The sequence below is a fragment of the Oncorhynchus clarkii genome, chromosome 18, assembly GCF_045791955.1.
Source record: "Oncorhynchus clarkii lewisi isolate Uvic-CL-2024 chromosome 18, UVic_Ocla_1.0, whole genome shotgun sequence".
NCBI classification, from domain to species: Eukaryota; Metazoa; Chordata; class Actinopteri; order Salmoniformes; family Salmonidae; genus Oncorhynchus; species Oncorhynchus clarkii.
In genome coordinates, this window is record NC_092164.1 from 5,017,121 (window position 1) to 5,039,076 (window position 21,956).

Genomic DNA, 21,956 nt, shown 5'->3' on the forward strand with positions numbered 1-21,956 from the left:
ATTGGATATTTCAAACTTTTTTAACAAATCAAAAACTGAAAAATTGGGCGTGCAAAATTATTCAGCCCCCTTAAGTTAATACTTTGTAGCGCCACCTTTTGCTGCGATTACAGCGGTAAGTCGCTTGGGGTATGTCTCTATCAGTTTTGCACATCGAGAGACTGAACTTCTTTCCCATTCCTCCTTGCAAAACAGCTCGAGCTCAGTGAGGTTGGATGGAGAGCATTTGTGAACAGCAGTTTTCAGTTCTTTCCACAGATTCTCGATTGGATTCAGGTCTGGACTTTGACTTGGCCATTCTAACACCTGGATATGTTTATTTTTGAACCATTCCATTGTAGATTTTGCTTTATGTTCTGGATCATTGTCTTGTTGGAAGACAAATCTCCGTCCCAGTCTCAGGTCTTTTGCAGACTCCATCAAGTTTTCTTCCAGAATGGTCCTGTATTTGGCTCCATCCATCTTCCCATCAATTTTAACCATCTTCCCTGTCCCTGCTGAAGAAAAGCAGGCCCAAACCATGATGCTGCCACCACCATGTTTGACAGTGGTGATGGTGTGTTCAGGGTGATGAGCTGTGTTGCTTTTACGCCAAACATAACGTTTTGCATTGTTGCCAAAAAGTTCAATTTTGGTTTCATCTGACCAGAGCACCTTCTTCCACATGTTTGGTGTGTCTCCCAGGTGGCTTGTGGCAAACTTTAAACAACACTTTTTATGGATATCTTTAAGAAATGTCTTTCTTCTTGCCACTCTTCCATAAAGGCCAGATTTGTGCAATATACGACTGATTGTTGTCCTATGGACAGAGTCTCCCACCTCAGCTGTAGATCTCTGCAGTTCATCCAGAGTGATCATGGGCCTCTTGGCTGCATCTCTGATCAGTCTTCTCCTTGTCTGAGCTGAAAGTTTAGAGGGACGGCCAGGTCTTGGTAGATTTGCAGTGGTCTGATACTCCTTCCACTTCAATATTATCGCTTGCACAGTGCTCCTTGGGATGTTTAAAGCTTGGGAAATATTTTTGTATCCAAATCCGGCTTTAAACTTCTTCACAACAGTATCTCGGACCTGCCTGGTGTGTTCCTTGTTCTTCATGATGCTCTCTGCGCTTTTAACGGACCTCTGAGACAATCACAGTGCAGGTGCATTTATACGGAGACTTGATTACACACAGGTGGATTGTATTTATCATCATTAGTCATTCAGGTCAACATTGGATCATTCAGAGATCCTTTGTTTGTTTGCTGCACTGAAAGTAAAGGGGCTGAATAATTTTGCACGCCCAATTTTTCAGTTTTTGATTTGTTAAAAAAGTTTGAAATATCCAATAAATGTCGTTCCACTTCATGATTGTGTCCCACTTGTTGTTGATTCTTCACAAAAAAATACAGTTTTATATCTTTATGTTTGAAGCCTGAAATGTGGCAAAAGGTCGCAAAGTTCAAGGGGGCCGAATACTTTCGCAAGGCACTGTACAAAGCCTCCAGTGATGATCCATGGCACGAAGCCTCCAGCGTTGATCCCCAGTCCGGACCTCCAGCGACGGTCCCCAGTCCGGAGCCTGCAGCGACAGTCCCCAGTCCGGAGCCTCCAGCGACGGTCGCCAGTCCGGAGCCTCCAGCGACGGTCCCCAGTCCGGAGCCTGCAGCGACGGTCCCCAGTCTGGAGCCTCCAGCGACGGTCCCCAGTCCGGACCTCCAGCGACGGTCCCCAGTCCGGAGCCTCCAGCGACGGTCCCCAGTCCGGAGCCTCCAGCGACGGTCCCCAGTCCGGAGCCTGCAGCGATGGTTCCCAGTCCGGAGCCTCCGGCGATGATCGGTGGTCTGGTTCCTCCGACGAGGATCTCCCAGCGGAGGGATCTGCGGGCGGAGGGGGATCTACATCCCGCACCGGAGCCACCGCCGTGAGGGATGCCCACCCGGACCCTCCCCTTTAGAGGCAGGTTTTGCGGCCGGAGTCCGCACCTTTGGGGGTACTGTCACGCCCTGGTATTAGAGAGGCTTTTATTCTCTATTTTATTTAGGCCAGGGTGTGACTAGGGTGGGCATTCTAGTTTCATTATTTCTATGTTTTCTATTTCTTTGTTTTTGGCCGAATGTGGTTCCCAATCAGAGGCAGCTGTCTATCGTTGTCTCTGATTGGGAATCATACTTAGGCAGCCTTTTTCCCCACCTGTGTTTTGTGGGTAGTTATTTTCTGTTTAGTGTCTGCACCTGACAGAACTGTTTTGTTTTTTCCCTTTGTTATTTTGTTGGAGTGTTTTTGAGTAATAAAGAATCATGAACACTTACCACGCTGCGTTTTGGTCCACGCCTTCTGACGACAGACGTTACAGTCAGACGAGCCTACTCTAGCTCTGTTTCACGTTGATGGTAACAGTAAGGTTGTATTTAACTGTGTTTTAGGAGCTTTGTGAGGCTGGAGGTGAACATTCACTAGATGATGTAATCACCGGTTGGTCTGAAGTGCTGGTCTCGTGGTGAATGTAGGAGGGCGGACAGGGCCACGCTGCTGATCTGGGGATTTCTCTCTATATGTCAGTTCACAGTGACACTGCCAGCTAGTCAGGTCCCAGATCTGTTTGTGCTAAGATGTAATCTCCTTGAAATGGCAATTAGTGACTCCTCTCTCTCTCTCTCTGTCTCTCTGTCTGTCTGTCTGTCTGTCTGTCTGTCTGTCTGTCTGTCTGTCTGTCTGTCTGTCTGTCTGTCTGTCTCTCTGTCTGTCTGTCTGTCTGTCTGTCTGTCTGTCTGTCTGTCTGTCTGTCTGTCTGTCTGTCTGTCTGTCTGTCTGTCTGTCTGTCTGTCTGTCTGTCTGTCTGTCTCTCTCTCTCTCTCTCTCTCTCTCTCTCTCTGTCTGTCTGTCTGTCTGTCTGTCTGTCTGTCTGTCTGTCTGTCTGTCTGTCTGTCTGTCTGTCTGTCTGTCTCTCTCTCCACCAGATCTCCCATCAAGCTCAGCCATCCAGGTCTCCTCTCGTGAAGACAAGAAGTATGCCACGCTGTTCCAGTCGGTGGTCCTGCCGTGTCAATACTCCAGCATGTCCACCCAGACGCCTGTGGTCCAATGGTGGTACAAGTCTTACTGCCGCGACCGCACCCGCGACGCCTTCAGCTTCCCGGAGGGCCTGGGGGTACGGGGCTCCTCGTCCCATCTAGACTGCTCCGATTCTAGCCGCACCGTCCGCGTGGTGGCCTCCGTCACCGGATCCTCCATCACCCTGGCCGAGCACTACAAGGGCAGAGATATTACTATCATCAACAGTAAGACATGGCACTCAATACTACTGTTGTTGATGATGCTATTACATCAGGAGGACTAGATGTCCAGGGAGGCTGGTCAGGTCCTCTAGATAAAAGACATGTCACTAGTGTTGTTGATGATGCTATTACATCAGGAGGACTAGATGTCCAGGGAGGCTGGTCAGGTCCTCTAGATAAAAGACATGTCACTAGTGTTGTTGATGATGCTATTACATCAGGAAGACTATATGTCCAGGGAGGCTGGTCAGGTCCTCTAGATAAAAGACATGTCACTAGTGTTGTTGATGATGCTATTACATCAGGAGGACTAGATGTCCAGGGAGGCTGGTCAGGTCCTCTAGATAAAAGACATGTCACTAGTGTTGTTGATGATGCTATTACATCAGGAGGACTAGATGTCCAGGGAGGCTGGTCAGGTCCTCTAGATAAAAGACATGTCACTAGTGGTGTTGATGATGCTATTACATCAGGATGACTAGATGTTCAGGGAGGCTGGTCAGGTCCTCTAGATAAAAGACATGTCACTAGTGTTGTTGATGATGCTATTACATCAGGAGGACTAGATGTCCAGGGAAGCTGGTCAGGTCCTCTAGATAAAAGACATGTCACTAGTGTTGTTGATGATGTTATTACATCAGGAGGACTAGATGTTCAGGGAGGCTGGTCAGGTCCTCTAGATAAAAGACATGTCACTAGTGTTGTTGATGATGCTATTACATCAGGAGGACTAGATGTCCAGGGAGACTGGTCAGGTCCTCTAGATAAAAGACATGTCACTAGTGTTATTGATGATGCTATTACATCAGGAAGACTATATGTCCAGGGAGGCTGGCCAGGTCCTCTAGATAAAAGACATGTCACTAGTGTTGTTGATGATGTTAGTACATCAGAGGGACTAGATGTTCAGGGAGGCTGGTCAGGTCCTCTAGATAAAATACATGTCACTAGTGTTGTTGATGATGTTAGTACATCAGAGGGACTAGATGTTCAGGGAGGCTGGTCAGGTCCTCTAAATAAAAGACATGTCACTAGTGTTGTTGATGATGCTATTACATCAGGAAGACTAGATGTCCAGGGAGGCTGGTCAGGTCCTCTAGATAAAAGACATGTCACTAGTGTTGTTGATGATGCTATTACATCAGGAGGACTAGATGTCCAGGGAGGCTGGTCAGGTCCTCTAGATAAAAGACATGTCACTAGTGTTGTTGATGATGTTATTACATCAGGAGGACTAGATGTCCAGGGAGGCTGGTCAGGTCCTCTAGATAAAAGACATGTCACTAGTGTTGTTGATGATGCTATTACATCAGGAGGACTAGATGTCCAGGGAGGCTGGTCAGGTCCTCTAGATAAAAGACATGTCACTAGTGTTGTTGATGATGCTATTACATCAGGAGGACTAGATGTCCAGGGAGGCTGGTCAGGTCCTCTAGATAAAAGACATGTCACTAGTGTTGTTGATGATGCTATTACATCAGGAAGACTATATGTCCAGGGAGGCTGGTCAGGTCCTCTAGATAAAAGACATGTCACTAGTGTTGTTGATGATGCTATTACATCAGGAGGACTAGATGTCCAGGGAGGCTGGTCAGGTCCTCTAGATAAAAGACATGTCACTAGTGTTGTTGATGATGCTATTACATCAGGAGGACTAGATGTCCAGGGAGGCTGGTCAGGTCCTCTAGATAAAAGACATGTCACTAGTGGTGTTGATGATGCTATTACATCAGGATGACTAGATGTTCAGGGAGGCTGGTCAGGTCCTCTAGATAAAAGACATGTCACTAGTGTTGTTGATGATGCTATTACATCAGGAGGACTAGATGTCCAGGGAAGCTGGTCAGGTCCTCTAGATAAAAGACATGTCACTAGTGTTGTTGATGATGTTATTACATCAGGAGGACTAGATGTTCAGGGAGGCTGGTCAGGTCCTCTAGATAAAAGACATGTCACTAGTGTTGTTGATGATGCTATTACATCAGGAGGACTAGATGTCCAGGGAGACTGGTCAGGTCCTCTAGATAAAAGACATGTCACTAGTGTTATTGATGATGCTATTACATCAGGAAGACTATATGTCCAGGGAGGCTGGCCAGGTCCTCTAGATAAAAGACATGTCACTAGTGTTGTTGATGATGTTAGTACATCAGAGGGACTAGATGTTCAGGGAGGCTGGTCAGGTCCTCTAGATAAAATACATGTCACTAGTGTTGTTGATGATGTTAGTACATCAGAGGGACTAGATGTTCAGGGAGGCTGGTCAGGTCCTCTAAATAAAAGACATGTCACTAGTGTTGTTGATGATGCTATTACATCAGGAAGACTAGATGTCCAGGGAGGCTGGTCAGGTCCTCTAGATAAAAGACATGTCACTAGTGTTGTTGATGATGCTATTACATCAGGAGGACTAGATGTCCAGGGAGGCTGGTCAGGTCCTCTAGATAAAAGACATGTCACTAGTGTTGTTGATGATGTTATTACATCAGGAGGACTAGATGTCCAGGGAGGCTGGTCAAGTCCTCTAGATAAAAGACATGTCACTAGTGTTGTTGATGATGCTATTACATCAGGAGGACTAGATGTCCAGGGAGGCTGGCCAGGTCCTCTAGATAAAAGACATGTCACCAGTGTTGTTGATGATGCTATTACATCAGGAGGACTAGATGTCCAGGGAGGCTGGTCAGGTCCTTTAGATAAAAGACATGTCACTAGTGTTGTTGATGATGCTATTACATCAGGAAGACTAGATGTCCAGGGAGGCTGGTCAGGTCCTCTAGATAAAAGACATGTCACTAGTGTTGTTGATGATGTTATTACATCAGGAGGACTAGATGTCCAGGGAGGCTGGTCAGGTCCTCTAGATAAAAGACATGTCACTAGTGTTGTTGATGATGCTATTACATCAGGAAGACTATATGTCCAGGGAGGCTGGTCAGGTCTTCTAGATAAAAGACATGTCACTAGTGTTGTTGATGATGCTATTACATCAGGAGGACTAGATGTCCACGGAGGCTGGTCAGGTCCTCTAGATAAAAGACATGTCATTAGTGTTGTTGATGATGCTATTACATCAGGAGGACTAGATGTCCAGGGAGGCTGGTCAGGTCCTCTAGATAAAATACATGTCACTAGTGTTGTTGATGATGCTATTACATCAGGAGGACTAGATGTCCAGGGAGGCTGGTCAGGTCCTCTAGATAAAAGACATGTCACTAGTGTTGTTGATGATGCTATTACATCAGGAAGACTATATGTCCAGGGAGGCTGGTCAGGTCCTCTAGATAAAAGACATGTCACTAGTGTTGTTGATGATGCTATTACATCAGGAGGACTAGATGTCCAGGGAGGCTGGTCAGGTCCTCTAGATAAAATACATGTCACTAGTGTTGTTGATGATGTTATTACATCAGGAGGACTAGATGTCCAGGGAGGCTGGTCAGGTCCTCTAGATAAAAGACATGTCACTAGTGTTGTTGATGATGCTATTACATCAGGAAGACTATATGTCCAGGGAGGCTGGTCAGGTCCTCTAGATAAAAGACATGTCACTAGTGTTGTTGATGATGCTATTACATCAGGAGGACTAGATGTCCAGGGAGGCTGGTCAGGTCCTCTAGATAAAAGACATGTCACTAGTGTTGTTGATGATGTTATTACATCAGGAGGACTAGATGTCCAGGGAGGCTGGTCAGGTCCTCTAGATAAAAGACATGTCACTAGTGTTGTTGATGATGCTATTACATCAGGAAGACTAGATGTCCAGGGAGGCTGGTCAGGTCCTCTAGATAAAAGACATGTCACTAGTGTTGTTGATGATGTTATTACATCAGGAGGACTAGATGTCCAGGGAGGCTGGTCAGGTCCTCTAGATAAAAGACATGTCACTAGTGTTGTTGATGATGCTATTACATCAGGAAGACTAGATGTCCAGGGAGGCTGGTCAGGTCCTCTAGATAAAAGACATGTCACTAGTGTTGTTGATGATGTGATTACATCAGGAGGACTAGATGTCCAGGGAGGCTGGTCAGGTCCTCTAGATAAAAAACATGTCACTACTGTTGTTGATGATGTTATTACATCAGGAGGACCTGATGTCCAGGGAGGCTGGTCAGGTCCTCTAGATAAAAGACATGTCACTAGTGTTGTTGATGATGTTATTACATCAGGAGGACTAGATGTCCAGGGAGGCTGGTCAGGTCCAGCAGATCAAAATAAAGATCATGTAGATAAAGTTCACAGGTGGTTGAGGTCACAGGAAGGTCACAAGGCTGCCTCTCTTCTCAATTCCATAACACACACGTTGACATGCACCCACCCACATGCGTGTTGTGAGGTCCTCTGAAGAGACACTAAGTGGGTGTTGTGGAGGACAGGCAGGGTGATGAATAGGAAGAGACGTGATAGTCCGGCATCCCATTTTGACATAGCTACGTGGGGGACGCTCAGCCCGAACACTCACCTCCCCACAATCCCCAGCCAACGCGGCTCCACGTTCTCGTCTTCTATGCGTTTTAATGTGTTGACAGTTGGAGAAATTGCTTGAGCCACGCTAAGAATTCAAAGTATGAAAGTCAACGGTCCGACATTCTAGAACACTGCTGTGTGTACACATACACGTTTTGGACTCTGATAGCCGCTTTAGACTCATCGGTGAGCAGACAGGGAAAGAGAGCGAGAGAGAAAGATAGAGATGGATAGAGTAAGAGGGAGAGGAGAGAGAGACAGGGAAAGATGGAGAGAGAGAGAGAGAGAGAGAGGCGGAGAGGGAGACAGAGAGAGAGAGAGGGCAGGAGAGGGAAACAGAGAGAGAGAGAGAGAGAGCTGCAGAGAGAGAGAGAGGGGTGGAGAGAGAGAGCTGCAGAGAGAGAGAGAGAGAGAGGGAGCTGCAGAGAGAGAGAGAGGGGCGGAGAGGGAGACAGAGAGACAGAGAGAGAGTGCTGCAGAGAGAGAGAGAGGGGCGGAGAGGGAGACAGAGAGAGAGAGCTGTAGAGAGAGGGGCGGAGAGGGAGACAGAGAGAGAGAGAGGGAGGGACGGAGAGGGAGACAGAGAGAGAGAGGGGGGAAAGAGGGAAAGGAATGGACCTGCAAGTGGACTCCAGATTTATTGAGCTGTAAATCAGGGATAAGAATCAACCCTCTCTTCTCCTGTGACCAGATGGACAAAAGAGGATTTTTTTCCCACATTGCTGTGCTTTAATGTTGTCCTCTCCCTCACACCTTGTTCTCTCTCTCTCTCTCTCTCTCTCTCTCTCTCTCTCTCTCTCTCTCTCTCTCTCTCTCTCTCTCTCTCTCTCTCTCTCTCTCTCTCTCTCTCTGTCTCTGTCTCTGTCTCTGTCTCTCTCTCTCTCTCTCTCTCTCTCTCCCTGTCTCTGTCTCTCTCTCTCTCTCTCTCTCTCTCTCTCTCTCTCTCTCTCTCTCTCTCTCTCTCTCTGTCACTGTCTCTGTCTCTGTCTCTGTCTCTGTCTCTGTCTCTGTCTCTCTCTCTCTCTCTCTCCCTGTCTCTGTCTCTCTCTCAATTCAATTCAATTCAATTCAATTCAAGGGCTTTATTGGCATGGGAAACATGTGTTAACATTGCCAAAGCAAGTGAGGTAGACAACATACAAAGTGAAAATATAAAGTGAAAAACAACAAAAATTAACAGTAAACATTACACATACAGAGGTTTCAAAACAGTAAAGACATTACAAATGTCATATTATATATCTACAGTGTTTTAACAATGTACAAATGGTTAAAGGACACAAGATAAAATAAATAAGCATAAATATGGGTTGTATTTACAATGGTGTGTGTTCTTCACTGGTTGCCCTTTTCTCGTGGCAACAGGTCACAAATCTTGCTGCTGTGATGGCACACTGTGGAATTTCACCCAGTAGATATGGGAGTTTTTCAAATTTGGATTTGTTTTCGAATTCTTTGTGGATCTGTGTAATCTGAGGGAAATATGTCTCTCTAATATGGTCATACATTGGGCAGGAGGTTAGGAAGTGCAGCTCAGTTTCCACCTCATTTTGTGGGCAGTGAGCACATAGCCTGTCTTCTCTTGAGAGCCATGTCTGCCTACGGCGGCCTTTCTCAATAGCAAGGCTATGCTCACTGAGTCTGTACATAGTCAAAGCTTTCCTTAATTTTGGGTCAGTCACAGTGGTCAGGTATTCTGCCGCTGTGTACTCTCTGTTTAGGGCCAAATAGCATTCTAGTTTGCTCTGTTTTTTTGTTAATTCTTTCCAATGTGTCAAGTAATTATCTTTTTGTTTTCTCATGATTTGGTTGGGTCTAATTGTGCTGTTGTCCTTGGGCTCTCTCTCTCTCTCTCTCTCTCTCTCTGTCACTGTCTCTGTCTCTGTCTCTGTCTCTGTCTCTGTCTCTGTCTCTCTCTCTCTCTCTCTCTCTCTCTCCCTGCCTCTCTCTCTCTGTCTCTCTGTCTCTCTCTCTCTCTCTCTCTCTCTCTCTCTCTCTCTGTTCTCTCTCTCTGTTCTCTCTCTCTCTCTCTGTTCTCTCTCCATCTTTCCCTCTCTGTCTCTCTCTGATGTGAGGCTCTTTAAAAGGAGCTCTCTCTGTTCTCTCTCTTCATCTGTCTCTCTCTGATGTGGGGCACTTCAAAAGGAGCTCTCTCTCTCTGTCTGTTCACTGTGAAGTCAGCCTTAATGGTTTGGCTCCTCTGGTGAACCCTGGAGTGGGCTCAAACACATTGAACTTCCTACCCTGTTCCAAGAATCTGTGGAGTAAGGATGGAGGAGGGGATGGGGGGGGGGGGGGGGGGATATACACATCAATATACACTATACACATCAATATACACATCAATATACACTATACACATCAAGATACACATGAATATACACTATACACATGAATATACACTATACACATCAATATACACTATACACATCAATATACACACCAATATACACTATACACATCAATATACACTATACACATCAAGATACACATCAATATACACTATACACATCAAGATACACATCAATTTACACTATACACCTCAATATACACATCACTATACACATCAAGATACAATATCAATATACACTATACACATCAATATACACTACACACGTCAATATACACATCAATATACACTATACACATCAATATACACTATACACATCAAGATACACATCAATATACACTATACACATCAATATACACATCAATATACACTATACACATCAATATACACTATACACATCAAGATACACATCAATATACACTATACACATCAATATACACATCAATATACACATCAATATACACTGTACACATCAATATACACATCAATTTACACTATACACCTCAATATACACATCAATATACACATCAATATACACATCAATATACACTATACACATCAATATACACTACACACATCAAAAAACATCAATATACACTATACATGTCAATATACACTATACACATCATGTTTACATCAATATACACTATACACATCAATATACACTACACACATCAATGTACACATCAATATACACTATACACATCAATATACACTACACACATCAATGTACACATCAATATACACTATACATTTCAATATACACATCAATATACACTACACACATCAATATACGCACCAATATACACTATACACATCAATATACACTATACACATCAATATACACTATACACATCAATATACACATCAATATACACTATACACATACATATACACTACACACATCAATGTACACATCACTATACAATATACACATCAATATACACTATACACATCAATATACACTATACACAACAATATACACTATACACATCATGTTCACATCAATATACACTATACACATCAATATACACTACACACATCAATTTACACATCAATATACACTATACACATCAATATACACATCAATATACACTACACACATACACTATACACACTCTACACATCAATATACACTATACACATCAATATACACTACACACATCAATATACACTACACACATCAATATACACTATACACATCAATATACACATCAATATACACTATACACATCAATATACACATCAATATACACTATACACATCAATATACACTACACACATCATGTTCACATCAATACACGAAAAGTTAAACACATTCATCATAGAAAACAAACACATTGTTCAGTAAAAATGTATTTAATCAGCCTTGAGGAACCAATTCACCCACTTTTAGAGAGCCTTGGAGATGATTCCACAAGTAAGGTGCAAAACAACTAAAAGCAGATTTGCTAAGCGATCTCCAGAGTGATCTCCAGAGTGATCTCCAGAGAGATCTCCAGAGTGATCTCCAGAGTGATCTCCAGAGAGATCTCCAGAGTGATCTCCAGAGTGATCTCCAGAGTGATCTCCAGAGTGATCTCCAGAGTGATCTGCAGAGTGATCTCCAGAGTGATCTCCAGAGTGATCTCCAGAGTGATCTCCAGAGTGATCTGCAGAGTGATCTGCAGAGTGATCTGCAGAGTGATCTCCAGAGTGATCTGCAGAGTGATCTGCAGAGTGATCTGCAGAGTGATCTCCAGAGTGATCTCCAGAGTGATCTCCAGAGTGATCTCCAGAGAGATCTCCAGAGTGATCTCCAGAGTGATCTCCAGAGTGATCTCCAGAGTGATCTGCAGAGTGATCTCCAGAGTGATCTGCAGAGTGATCTCCAGAGTGATCTGCAGAGTGATCTCCAGAGTGATCTCCAGAGTGATCTGCAGAGTGATCTGCAGAGTGATCTGCAGAGTGATCTCCAGAGTGATCTGCAGAGTGATCTGCAGAGTGATCTGCAGAGTGATCTCCAGAGTGATCTCCAGAGTGATCTCCAGAGTGATCTGCAGAGTGATCTCCAGAGTGATCTGCAGAGTGATCTGCAGAGTGATCTCCAGAGTAATCTGCAGAGTGATCTCCAGAGTGATCTGCAGAGTGATCCTCCCTGAGACCGGGTCTGGTATCTCATACGTCTGTAAGTTAACATGGAGGTAAGGTACAGCGGAGGTTTATGCAGAAGGGAAAAGAAGAGTGCAGTGCGTCTATCTACGAGACTTCAAAGAGGCCCAGACTACTTTCTGATACAGAATGCAGTGACATGTACTGAACCTATTGTCCATAATAAAGTGTAGTGCAGTATTATAAACTGGCACCAAATGGGTTCAATACAGTGGCATGTTAATAGATATCCACTAAAACTATTTTCTGGTTGTCCATAGGATTTGAGACTTGCAGTCTCCTAACCCACAGCCCCACCTCCAGCCCGACCCCCAACAGGAAAGGCTGTTCATTATGCTTGTCTCTTCCTGTCCCTTAAATAGGTCTGTTTACATGTCCGCCTCACAATGGACTGACTGGTCTGCTGAAAGACTCCCTCCACAGAGTCCACCCGACCTCTCGCCTCCTTTACTGTTTATCACAACTCCTCCGTGGACTGTGTCAGACACAATGTTCCCTCCTCCTCCCCCTAACTGGCCAAAACAGTTGTCCTTGATGTCCTTGACAGTTGTCCTTGACGATCTTGATATTTATATTCTCAGTTGAAACCCGAGGTGACGTATTTGAGACTTCACATGGGAAGTTAAGGAATGTTGTAAGATAGTTTGACAGAGTGATGTTTAACAGAGTGATGTTTGACACAGTGATGTTTGACAGAGTGATGTTTGACACAGTGATGTTTGACAGAGTGATGAGTTAGATGTGCTGTTTGACAGAGTGATGTGTTAGATGTGCTGTTTGACAGAGTGCTGTTTTAGATGTGCTGTTTGACAGAGTGATGAGTTAGATGTGCTGTTTGACAGAGTGATGAGTTAGATGTGCTGTTTGACAGAGTGATGAGTTAGATGTGATGTTTGACAGAGTGCTGTTTGACAGAGTGATGAGTTAGATGTGCTGTTTGACAGAGTGATGAGTTAGATGTGATGTTTGACAGAGTGCTGTTTGACAGAGTGATGAGTTAGATGTGCTGTTTGACAGAGTGATGAGTTAGATGTGATGTTTGACAGAGTGCTGTTTGACAGAGTGATGAGTTAGATGTGATGTTTGACAGAGTGCTGTTTGACAGAGTGATGAGTTAGATGTGCTGTTTGACAGAGTGATGAGTTAGATGTGCTGTTTGACAGAGTGATGAGTTAGATGTGATGTTTGACACAGTGATGTTTGACAGAGTGATGAGTTAGATGTGCTGTTTGACAGAGTGATGTGTTAGATGTGCTGTTTGACAGAGGGATGTGTTAGATGTGCTGTTTGACAGAGTGCTGTTTTAGATGTGCTGTTTGACAGAGTGATGAGTTAGATGTGCTGTTTGACAGAGTGATGAGTTAGATGTGCTGTTTGACAGAGTGATGAGTTAGATGTGATGTTTGACAGAGTGCTGTTTGACAGAGTGATGAGTTAGATGTGCTGTTTGACAGAGTGATGAGTTAGATGTGATGTTTGACAGAGTGCTGTTTGACAGAGTGATGAGTTAGATGTGCTGTTTGACAGAGTGATGAGTTAGATGTGATGTTTGACAGAGTGCTGTTTGACAGAGTGATGAGTTAGATGTGATGTTTGACAGAGTGCTGTTTGACAGAGTGATGAGTTAGATGTGCTGTTTGACAGAGTGATGAGTTAGATGTGCTGTTTGACAGAGTGATGAGTTAGATGTGATGTTTGACAGAGTGCTGTTTGACAGAGTGATGAGTTAGATGTGATGTTTGACAGAGTGCTGTTTGACAGAGTGATGAGTTAGATGTGATGTTTGACAGAGTGATGAGTTAGATGTGATGTTTGACAGAGTGATGAGTTAGATGTGATGTTTGACAGAGTGATGAGTTAGATGTGCTGTTTGACAGAGTGATGTTTAACAGAGTGATGTTTGACAGAGTGATGTTTAACAGAGTGATGTTTGACAGAGTGATGTTTAACAGAGTGATGTTTAACAGAGTGATGTTTGACAGAGTGATGTTTAACAGAGTGATGTTTGACAGAGTGATGTTTAACAGAGTGATGTTTAACAGAGTGATGTTTAACAGAGTGATGTTTGACAGAGTGATGTTTGACAGAGTGATGTTTAACAGAGTGATGTTTAACAGAGTGATGTTTAACAGAGTGATGTTTGACAAAGTGATGTTTAACAGAGTGATGTTTGACAGAGTGATGTTTGACAAAGTGATGTTTAACAGAGTGATGTTTGACAAAGTGATGTTTAACAGAGTGATGTTTAACAGAGTGATGTTTGACAGAGTGCTGTTTGACAGAGTGATGTTTAACAGAGTGATGTTTAACAGAGTGATGTTTAACAGAGTGATGTTTGACAGAGTGATGTTTGACAGAGTGATGTTTGACAGAGTGATGTTTAACAGAGTGATGTTTAACAGAGTGATGTTTGACAGAGTGATGTTTAACAGAGTGATGTTTGACAAAGTGATGTTTAACAGAGTGATGTTTAACAGAGTGATGTTTGACAGAGTGATGTTTAACAGAGTGATGTTTGACAGAGTGATGTTTAACAGAGTGATGTTTGACAGAGTGATGTTTAACAGAGTGATGTTTAACAGAGTGATGTTTAACAGAGTGATGTTTGACAGAGTGATGTTTGACAAAGTGATGTGATACTTCTTTTCTTTTAATATCTTCTGTCTTCCTCCACCTCCCTCTCTCCAGAGGCTGACCTGCGTATCGGGGAGCTCCAGTGGGGAGACAGTGGGGTTTACCTGTGTAAGGTGATCATCTCTGACGACCTCGAGGGCAGGAATGAGGCCCCTGTGGAGCTTCTGGTGTTGGGTGAGTCCTCAACTCCCCTTCTCAGCCCTACCCTCTCCTCCCTCCAACCCTCCATCTCTCCCAGTCATCTACCACCCTGCCTCTGACCTACTGTCAGGTTGATCTCTCCCAGTCATCTACCACCCTGCCTCTGACCTATTGTCAGGTTGATCTCTCCAGTCATCTACCACCCTGCCTCTGACCTACTGTCAGGTTGATCTCTCCCAGGCATCTACCACCCTGCCTCAGACCTACTGTCAGGTTGATCTCTCCCAGTCATCTACCACCCTGCCTCTGACCTACTGTCAGGTTGATCTCTCCAGTCATCTACCACCCTGCCTCAGACCTACTGTCAGGTTGATCTCTCCCAGTCTGACATCTACCACCCTGCCTCTGACCTACTGCCAGGTTGATCTCTCCCAGTCTGACATCTACCACCCTGCCTCTGACCTACTGTCAGGTTGATCTCTCCCAGTCTGACATCTACCACCCTGCCTCTGACCTACTGTCAGGTTGATCTCTCCCAGTCTGACATCTACCACCCTGCCTCTGACCTACTGTCAGGTTGTTCTCTCCCAGTCTGACATCTACCACCCTGCCTCTGACCTACTGTCAGGTTGATCTCTCCCAGTCTGACATCTACCACCCTGCCTCTGACCTACTGTCAGGTTGATCTCTCCCAGTCTGACATCTACCACCCTGCCTCTGACCTACTGTCAGGTTGATCTCTCCCAGTCTGACATCTACCACCCTGCCTCTGACCTACTGTCAGGTTGATCTCTCCCAGTCTGACATCTACCACCCTGCCTCTGACCTACTGCCAGGTTGCTAGGCAGTAGTCACTCCTGTTATGTAACCAGGCTCCGTTAGTCGTTAGCTAAGGAACATATATCAATGGAAACAATGCAGCTATCATGTGAACAATAGAGGCCCATCATCTAGTGTAGAGATGTACAGGACTGAGTACTGTTGGGACAATAGTAGCCCATCATCTAGTGTAGAGATGTACAGGACTGAGTACTGTTGGGACAATAGTAGCCCATCATCTAGTGTAGTGATGTACAGGACTGAGTACTTTTGGGATAATAGTAGCCCATCATCTAGTGTAGAGATGTACAGGACTGAGTACTGTTAGGGAGGTGTCTTCTTGACATCCTGCCTGTTGGCTAGTGGGATAGGTCAGTCTGTGCCCACTCAGTGTAGTGTGTTGTAATGCTAATGCCTTTCCTGTGTGATATACTGTCTGTTAGCTGGGAAGGTACAACTTGCTTCCTTAGCATGAAAAGCAAGTGTCTGTTTGAGTGAATCCTGTGTGTGTGTGTGTGTGTGTGTGTGTGTGTGTGTGTGTGTGTGTGTGTGTGTGTGTGTGTGTGTGTGTGTGTGTGTGTGTGTGTGTGTGTGTGTGTGTGTGTGTGTGTGTGCATGTCTGCATTCATGCGTGTTTATGTATATTTATGTGTTGTTGCTCAACAATGGCGGCCTCACATCCCTGAGTGTGGTAACTAGCGTTGCCATGGTGACGCTCTGCGGGGCCATGCTGCTTGAGAGAGAGACCTTTCATTTGGCTGGCTGGCTCTCTATAACACACTACAGTCCAGGTGAACCATCCACTCAGCACTAAGTCCAGAGTCTCTATAAACCACTACAGTCCAGTAGAACCACCCACTCAGCACTAAGTCCAGAGTCTCTATAACACACTACAGTCCAGGTGAACCATCCACTCAGCACTAAGTCCAGAGTCTCTATAAACCACTACAGTCCAGTAGAACCACCCACTCAGCACTAAGTCCAGAGTCTCTATAAACCACTACAGTCCAGTAGAACCACCCACTCAGCACTAAGTCCAGAGTCTCTATAACACACTGCAGTCCAGTAGAACCACCCACTCAGCACTAAGTCCAGAGTCTCTATAAACCACTACAGTCCAGTAGAACCACCCACTCAGCACTATGTCCAGAGTCTCTATAACACACTACAGTCCAGTAGAACCACCCACTCAGCACTAAGGCCAGAGTCTCTATAACACACTACAGTCCAGAGTCTCTATAACACACTACAGTCCAGAGTCTCTATAACACACTACAGTCCAGAGTCTCTATAACACACTACAGTCCAGAGTCTCTATAACACACTACAGTCCAGAGTCTCTATAACACACTACAGTCCAGAGTCTCTATAACACACTACAGTCCAGTAGAACCACATAGATAGATGGTCCTCATCACATCCCAGTGTTAAAGAGACAGAGACACATTTTGACCACTGAGCCTTTTCTTCTACTTACCATTTATATGTCTCTGCCTGCAGGAAGTTGAAGGTTGTTTCTGGAGCCGTTGCTAACTACTGTTTAATGCAATGACTGGAGGGCTACAGGAACAGCTAGCATGCTGTCACACCATCCCTTTAAACCACAGATGTCTGTCAGTGGACCATGTCCTCTGTGATGTGTAGTTTCTCTCACAGAACTACACCATCCCTTTAAACCACAGTGGTCTGTCAGTGGACCATGTCCTCTGTGATGTGTAGTTTCTCTCACAGAACTACACCCTCCCTTTAAACCACAGATGTCTGTCAGTGGACCATGTCCTCTGTGATGTGTAGTTTCTCTCACAGAACTACACCATCCCTTTAAACCACAGTGGTCTGTCAGTGGACCATGTCCTCTGTGATGTGTAGTAGCTCTCACAGAACTACACCATCTCTTTAAACCACAGTGGTCTGTCAGTGGACCATGTCCTCTGTGATGTGTAGTTTCTCTCACAGAACTACACCATCCCTTTAAACCACAGTGGTCTGTCAGTGGACCATGTCCTCTGTGATGTGTAGTTTCTCTCACAGAACTACACCATCTCTTTAATCCACAGTGGTCTGTCAGGGGACCATGTCCTCTGTGATGTGTAGTTTCTCTCACAGAACTACATTGAGTAGAAATTGGGTTACCCCACATATTGACCTAGTTTAGTAGGAGCCACTTGTCGGGATTCCCACGGCAACAACCGGGTTTTCCTGTCGTCAGTAGGCTTGTTAGTGTGTGTTGTATTGTAGTCTTGTTAGTGTGTGTTGTATTTTAGGCTTGTTAGTGTGTGTTGTATTGTAGGCTTGTAAGGTCAGGTTCTCTGGTTGTGAAGGGGGCAGGAACAGTTTTCTCCACTTTAATAGTCAACACATGGGTCAGAGGTCATGGAAAGAACAAACGTCCAGACTGAGTGAAACAGAAAACCTTTAAACTCCTCTCTGCTTCATAATGACTGCCAGCCAGTCAGGCAACGGTGCGTTAGCCCAGTACCCAGCAGTGAGGGGAGGAATTCCAGGAGGAACTTCCAGCTAAGCTGCTCTTGATGTGGGCAAAGAGAGTCGGGCCGTCCAGGAGGGCCTTGGAGCTCCTACACTATTAAACCCTCTTCCTGTCTGTCTGATACTTACAACTCACTCTGAGAAAGTTGTTTTGCCTGAACAGGAACAATGTACTGACACGGGTCTGTATCAGGATCCCTGCTTCAGACCACTGGAGGCCAGGACAGAGAGTCTACTTCTCAACACAGGACAGTCTGTCCTGTACCAGCCTGAACAATAGACAGATATGGGCAGCATATTGCCAAGGTTGGTATCAGGATCCCTGCTTCAAACCACTGGAGGCCACAGGAGAAACATGGTGCTCCTTTGGGGTAATAGAAACATAGGTCTACACACTTCAACAAACGAACAGGGTTGTATTCCCTCAGGCAGGGTCCAACCCAGGCAGGGTCCAACCCCAGGCAGGGTCCAACCCCAGGCAGGGTCCAACCCCAGGCAGGGTCCAACCCCAGGCAGGGTCCAACCTAGACAGGGTCCTACCCCCAGGCAGGGTCCAACCCAGGCAGGGTCCTACCCCAGGCAGGGTCCAACCCAGGCAGGGTCCAACCCCAGGCAGGGTCCAACCCCAGGCAGGGTCCAACCCAGGCAGGGTCCAACCCCAGGCAGGGTCCAACCCCAGGCAGGGTCCTACCCCAGGCAGGGTCCAACCCCAGGCAGGGTCCAACCTCAGGCAGGGTCCTACCCCAGGCAGGGTCCAACCCCAGGCAGGGTCCAACCTAGACAGGGTCCTACCCCAGGCAGGGTCCAACCCAGGCAGGGTCCAACCCCAGGCAGGGTCCAACCCCAGGCAGGGTCCAACCCAGGCAGGGTCCAACCCAGGCAGGGTCCAACCCCAGGCAGGGTCCAACCCCAGGCAGGGTCCAACCCAGGCAGGGTCCAACCCCAGGCAGGGTCCAACCCCAGGCAGGGTCCAACCCAGGCAGGGTCCAACCCCAGGCAGGGTCCAACCCCAGGCAGGGTCCTACCCCAGGCAGGGTCCAACCCCAGGCAGGGTCCAACCCCAGGCAGGGTCCTACCCCAGGCAGGGTCCTACCCCAGGCAGGGTCCAACCCCAGGCAGGGTCCTACCCCACGCAGGGTCCAACCCCAGGCAGGGTCCAACCTAGGCAGGGTCCAACCCAGGCAGGGTCCAACCCCAGGCAGGGTCCTACCCCAGGCAGGGTCCAACCCCAGGCAGGGTCCAACCTAGGCAGGGTCCAACCCCAGGCAGGGTCCAACCCCAGGCAGGGTCCAACCTAGGCAGCTATAGTAGGAGCATGTCAAGATGTATAGGTCAGGTTAATACAGGCTCTCATAGGAGGCTGAGCACACTTACAGCATTACAGCACTAATAACCTTCTGAATACCTTCTGTGTCTGACATCAACATGAGGGATTGAAGTCCTTTCTACGACACTCCAGGTTCGTATCCTTCTTTGAAAAAGTATTGCTTCACCTGCTACATTTCTAGTAGTGTGACAGGGACTCTGGTGTCAGCATGGTAGCAGCCAAGATACAATGGACTCCCTGTGTGTATTTTACATGTGTATCTCTATGGTTACTGTACAACATTCCAACACACTGCCAAGATCAAACAACCACATTATGGGGGGAAGTAAATGGTCTTCCCTAATCTCTCTCTCCATCCCCCTTTCTCTCTATTCCTCTCTCCCCTCTCACCCTCACTCTCCATCCCCCATGTCTCTCTCTTCCTCTTTCCCTCTCTCACCCTCACTCTCCATCCCCCATGTCTCTCTCTTCCTCTTTCCCTCTCTCACCCTCACTCTCCATCCCCCATTTCCTTCTTCCTCTTTCCCTCTCTCACCCTCACTCTCCATCCCCCATTTCTCTCTCTTCCTCTTTCCCTCTCTCACCCTCACTCTCCATCCCCCATTTCTCTCTCTCCCCTCTCACCCTCACTCTCCATTCTCCATTTCTCTCTCTCTCTCTCTCTCTCCCTCCCTCTCTCTCTCGATCCTTCTCTCTCTCTCTCTCTCTCTCTCTCTCTCTCTCTCTCTATACCCCCCCCCCCCTTTCTCTCTTATTTTCTCTCCCCCCACCCCCCCTCCCCCTCTCTCTCTCGCACCAGCCTGTGCCACATTATAACACATTTGTGTGAGCGTGGCTAACCTTTTTTTTGCAGAGTTGTATATGAAGTTGAAATATGAAGTAACTTTAGTGACTCACATCACCAGAGAGGGAAACAGTAAGAGACAGAGAGAACCTGTTATTGTAACACAGAGCTGCTGTTAGTGAGTTCACTGCCTGTGTATTTGTGACATCACTGTGATGCCACTGGTAATATCATCAACTCATTTGTCTACAGACTGACTGGAAGCTCCCCATTTCAATCCACTGCAGATAAAGTGAAGCAGCCCCAGGTTCAGTCAGTCTGTTTGAGTCAGGCTGTATTTCAAGGACATGTGGGGTGAAGGAAACACAGGCATATTTCTCTGCATCATTGCTTTTTAACAAAACCATATCAGTGACAACCACATTTAGACTAAAAGTGGCATATTCTGCAGGCTGGCATGTCCACCTTCATGACTCTTATATTGTCCAAATCTCTGTCTGCTGGCATGTCCACCTTCATGACTCTTATATTGTCCAAATCTCTGTCTGCTGGCATGTCCACCTTCATGACTCCTCTATTGTCCAAATCTCTGTCTGCTGGCATGTCCACCTTCTTGGCTCCTCTATTGTCCAAATTTCTGCAGGCTGGCATGTCCACCTTCTTGGCTCCTCTATTGTCCAAATCTCTGTCTGCTGGCATGTCCACCTTCATGACTCTTACATTGTCCAAATTTCTGCAGACTGGCATGTCCACCTTCATGACTCTTATATTGTCCAAATCTCTGTCTGCTGGCATGTCCACCTTCATGACTCTTATATTGTCCAAATTTCTGCAGGCTGTCATGTCCACCTTCTTGGCTCTTCGATTGTCCAAATCTCTGCCTGCTGTTGCCTCCTGTACTTCATTCTCCCTGACCTTTCCCATGACCCCTGACAATTCCTTTTTTAATTCAGTCGATTCAAGAAGTAAACTGAAATTCCAATTCCCCTCAATACTTAAAAAAAAGTGGAATAAGAATGTTGGTCCTGAATTGAAATGGAATTGACCCCAATCCTGCTACTCCCCTGTCTTCTGACCTCTCCTGCCCTCTGTCCTGTCTTGCCCTGCTCTGTCCTATCCTGTCCTTCACCTCTGCTCTTCTCCTCTCTCCAGGTAAGACAGGTACAGGTGTGTCAGATGATCTCCTGCCTGACTTTGATGTGAAGATTATGCCAGGTAGGTAGGGGCGTGTCCTCCTCACCTGTGTCTGTCTGTCTCTTCTTTTCACTCATTAACACAAAACTATTGCTTCTTCACTGCCCAATCAGCCTCATGTTGTTCTTTAGTAATCCAATCAGTTATCTTATTACAAATCAAACAAATTATTATGGTCAGTTTACTGTTGAACAATGAGAGAGAGAGCGAGAGAGACAGATCAGAGACAGAAAGAGACAAACCAGAGAGAGCGAGACCAGAGAGATAGGAAGAAAGAGAGAGAGACAGACCAGAGACAGAAAGAGACAGACCAGAGAGAGCGAGACCAGAGAGATAGGAAGAAAG

The 21,956-nt window shown here is 45.9% G+C and overlaps 1 protein-coding gene across 1 annotated transcript in view; it reads left to right on the forward strand.

Moving 5' to 3' along the window:
* Positions 1 to 21,956, forward strand: part of LOC139372914 (immunoglobulin-like domain-containing receptor 2) — a 42,293-nt gene that overhangs the window by 5,605 nt on the left and 14,732 nt on the right. The window contains exons 2-4 of the mRNA XM_071112773.1: positions 2,940 to 3,260; positions 14,914 to 15,033; positions 21,570 to 21,632. Coding sequence (XP_070968874.1) covers positions 2,940 to 3,260; positions 14,914 to 15,033; positions 21,570 to 21,632 — 504 coding nt within the window. The remainder of the gene's footprint in view (positions 1 to 2,939; positions 3,261 to 14,913; positions 15,034 to 21,569; positions 21,633 to 21,956) is intronic.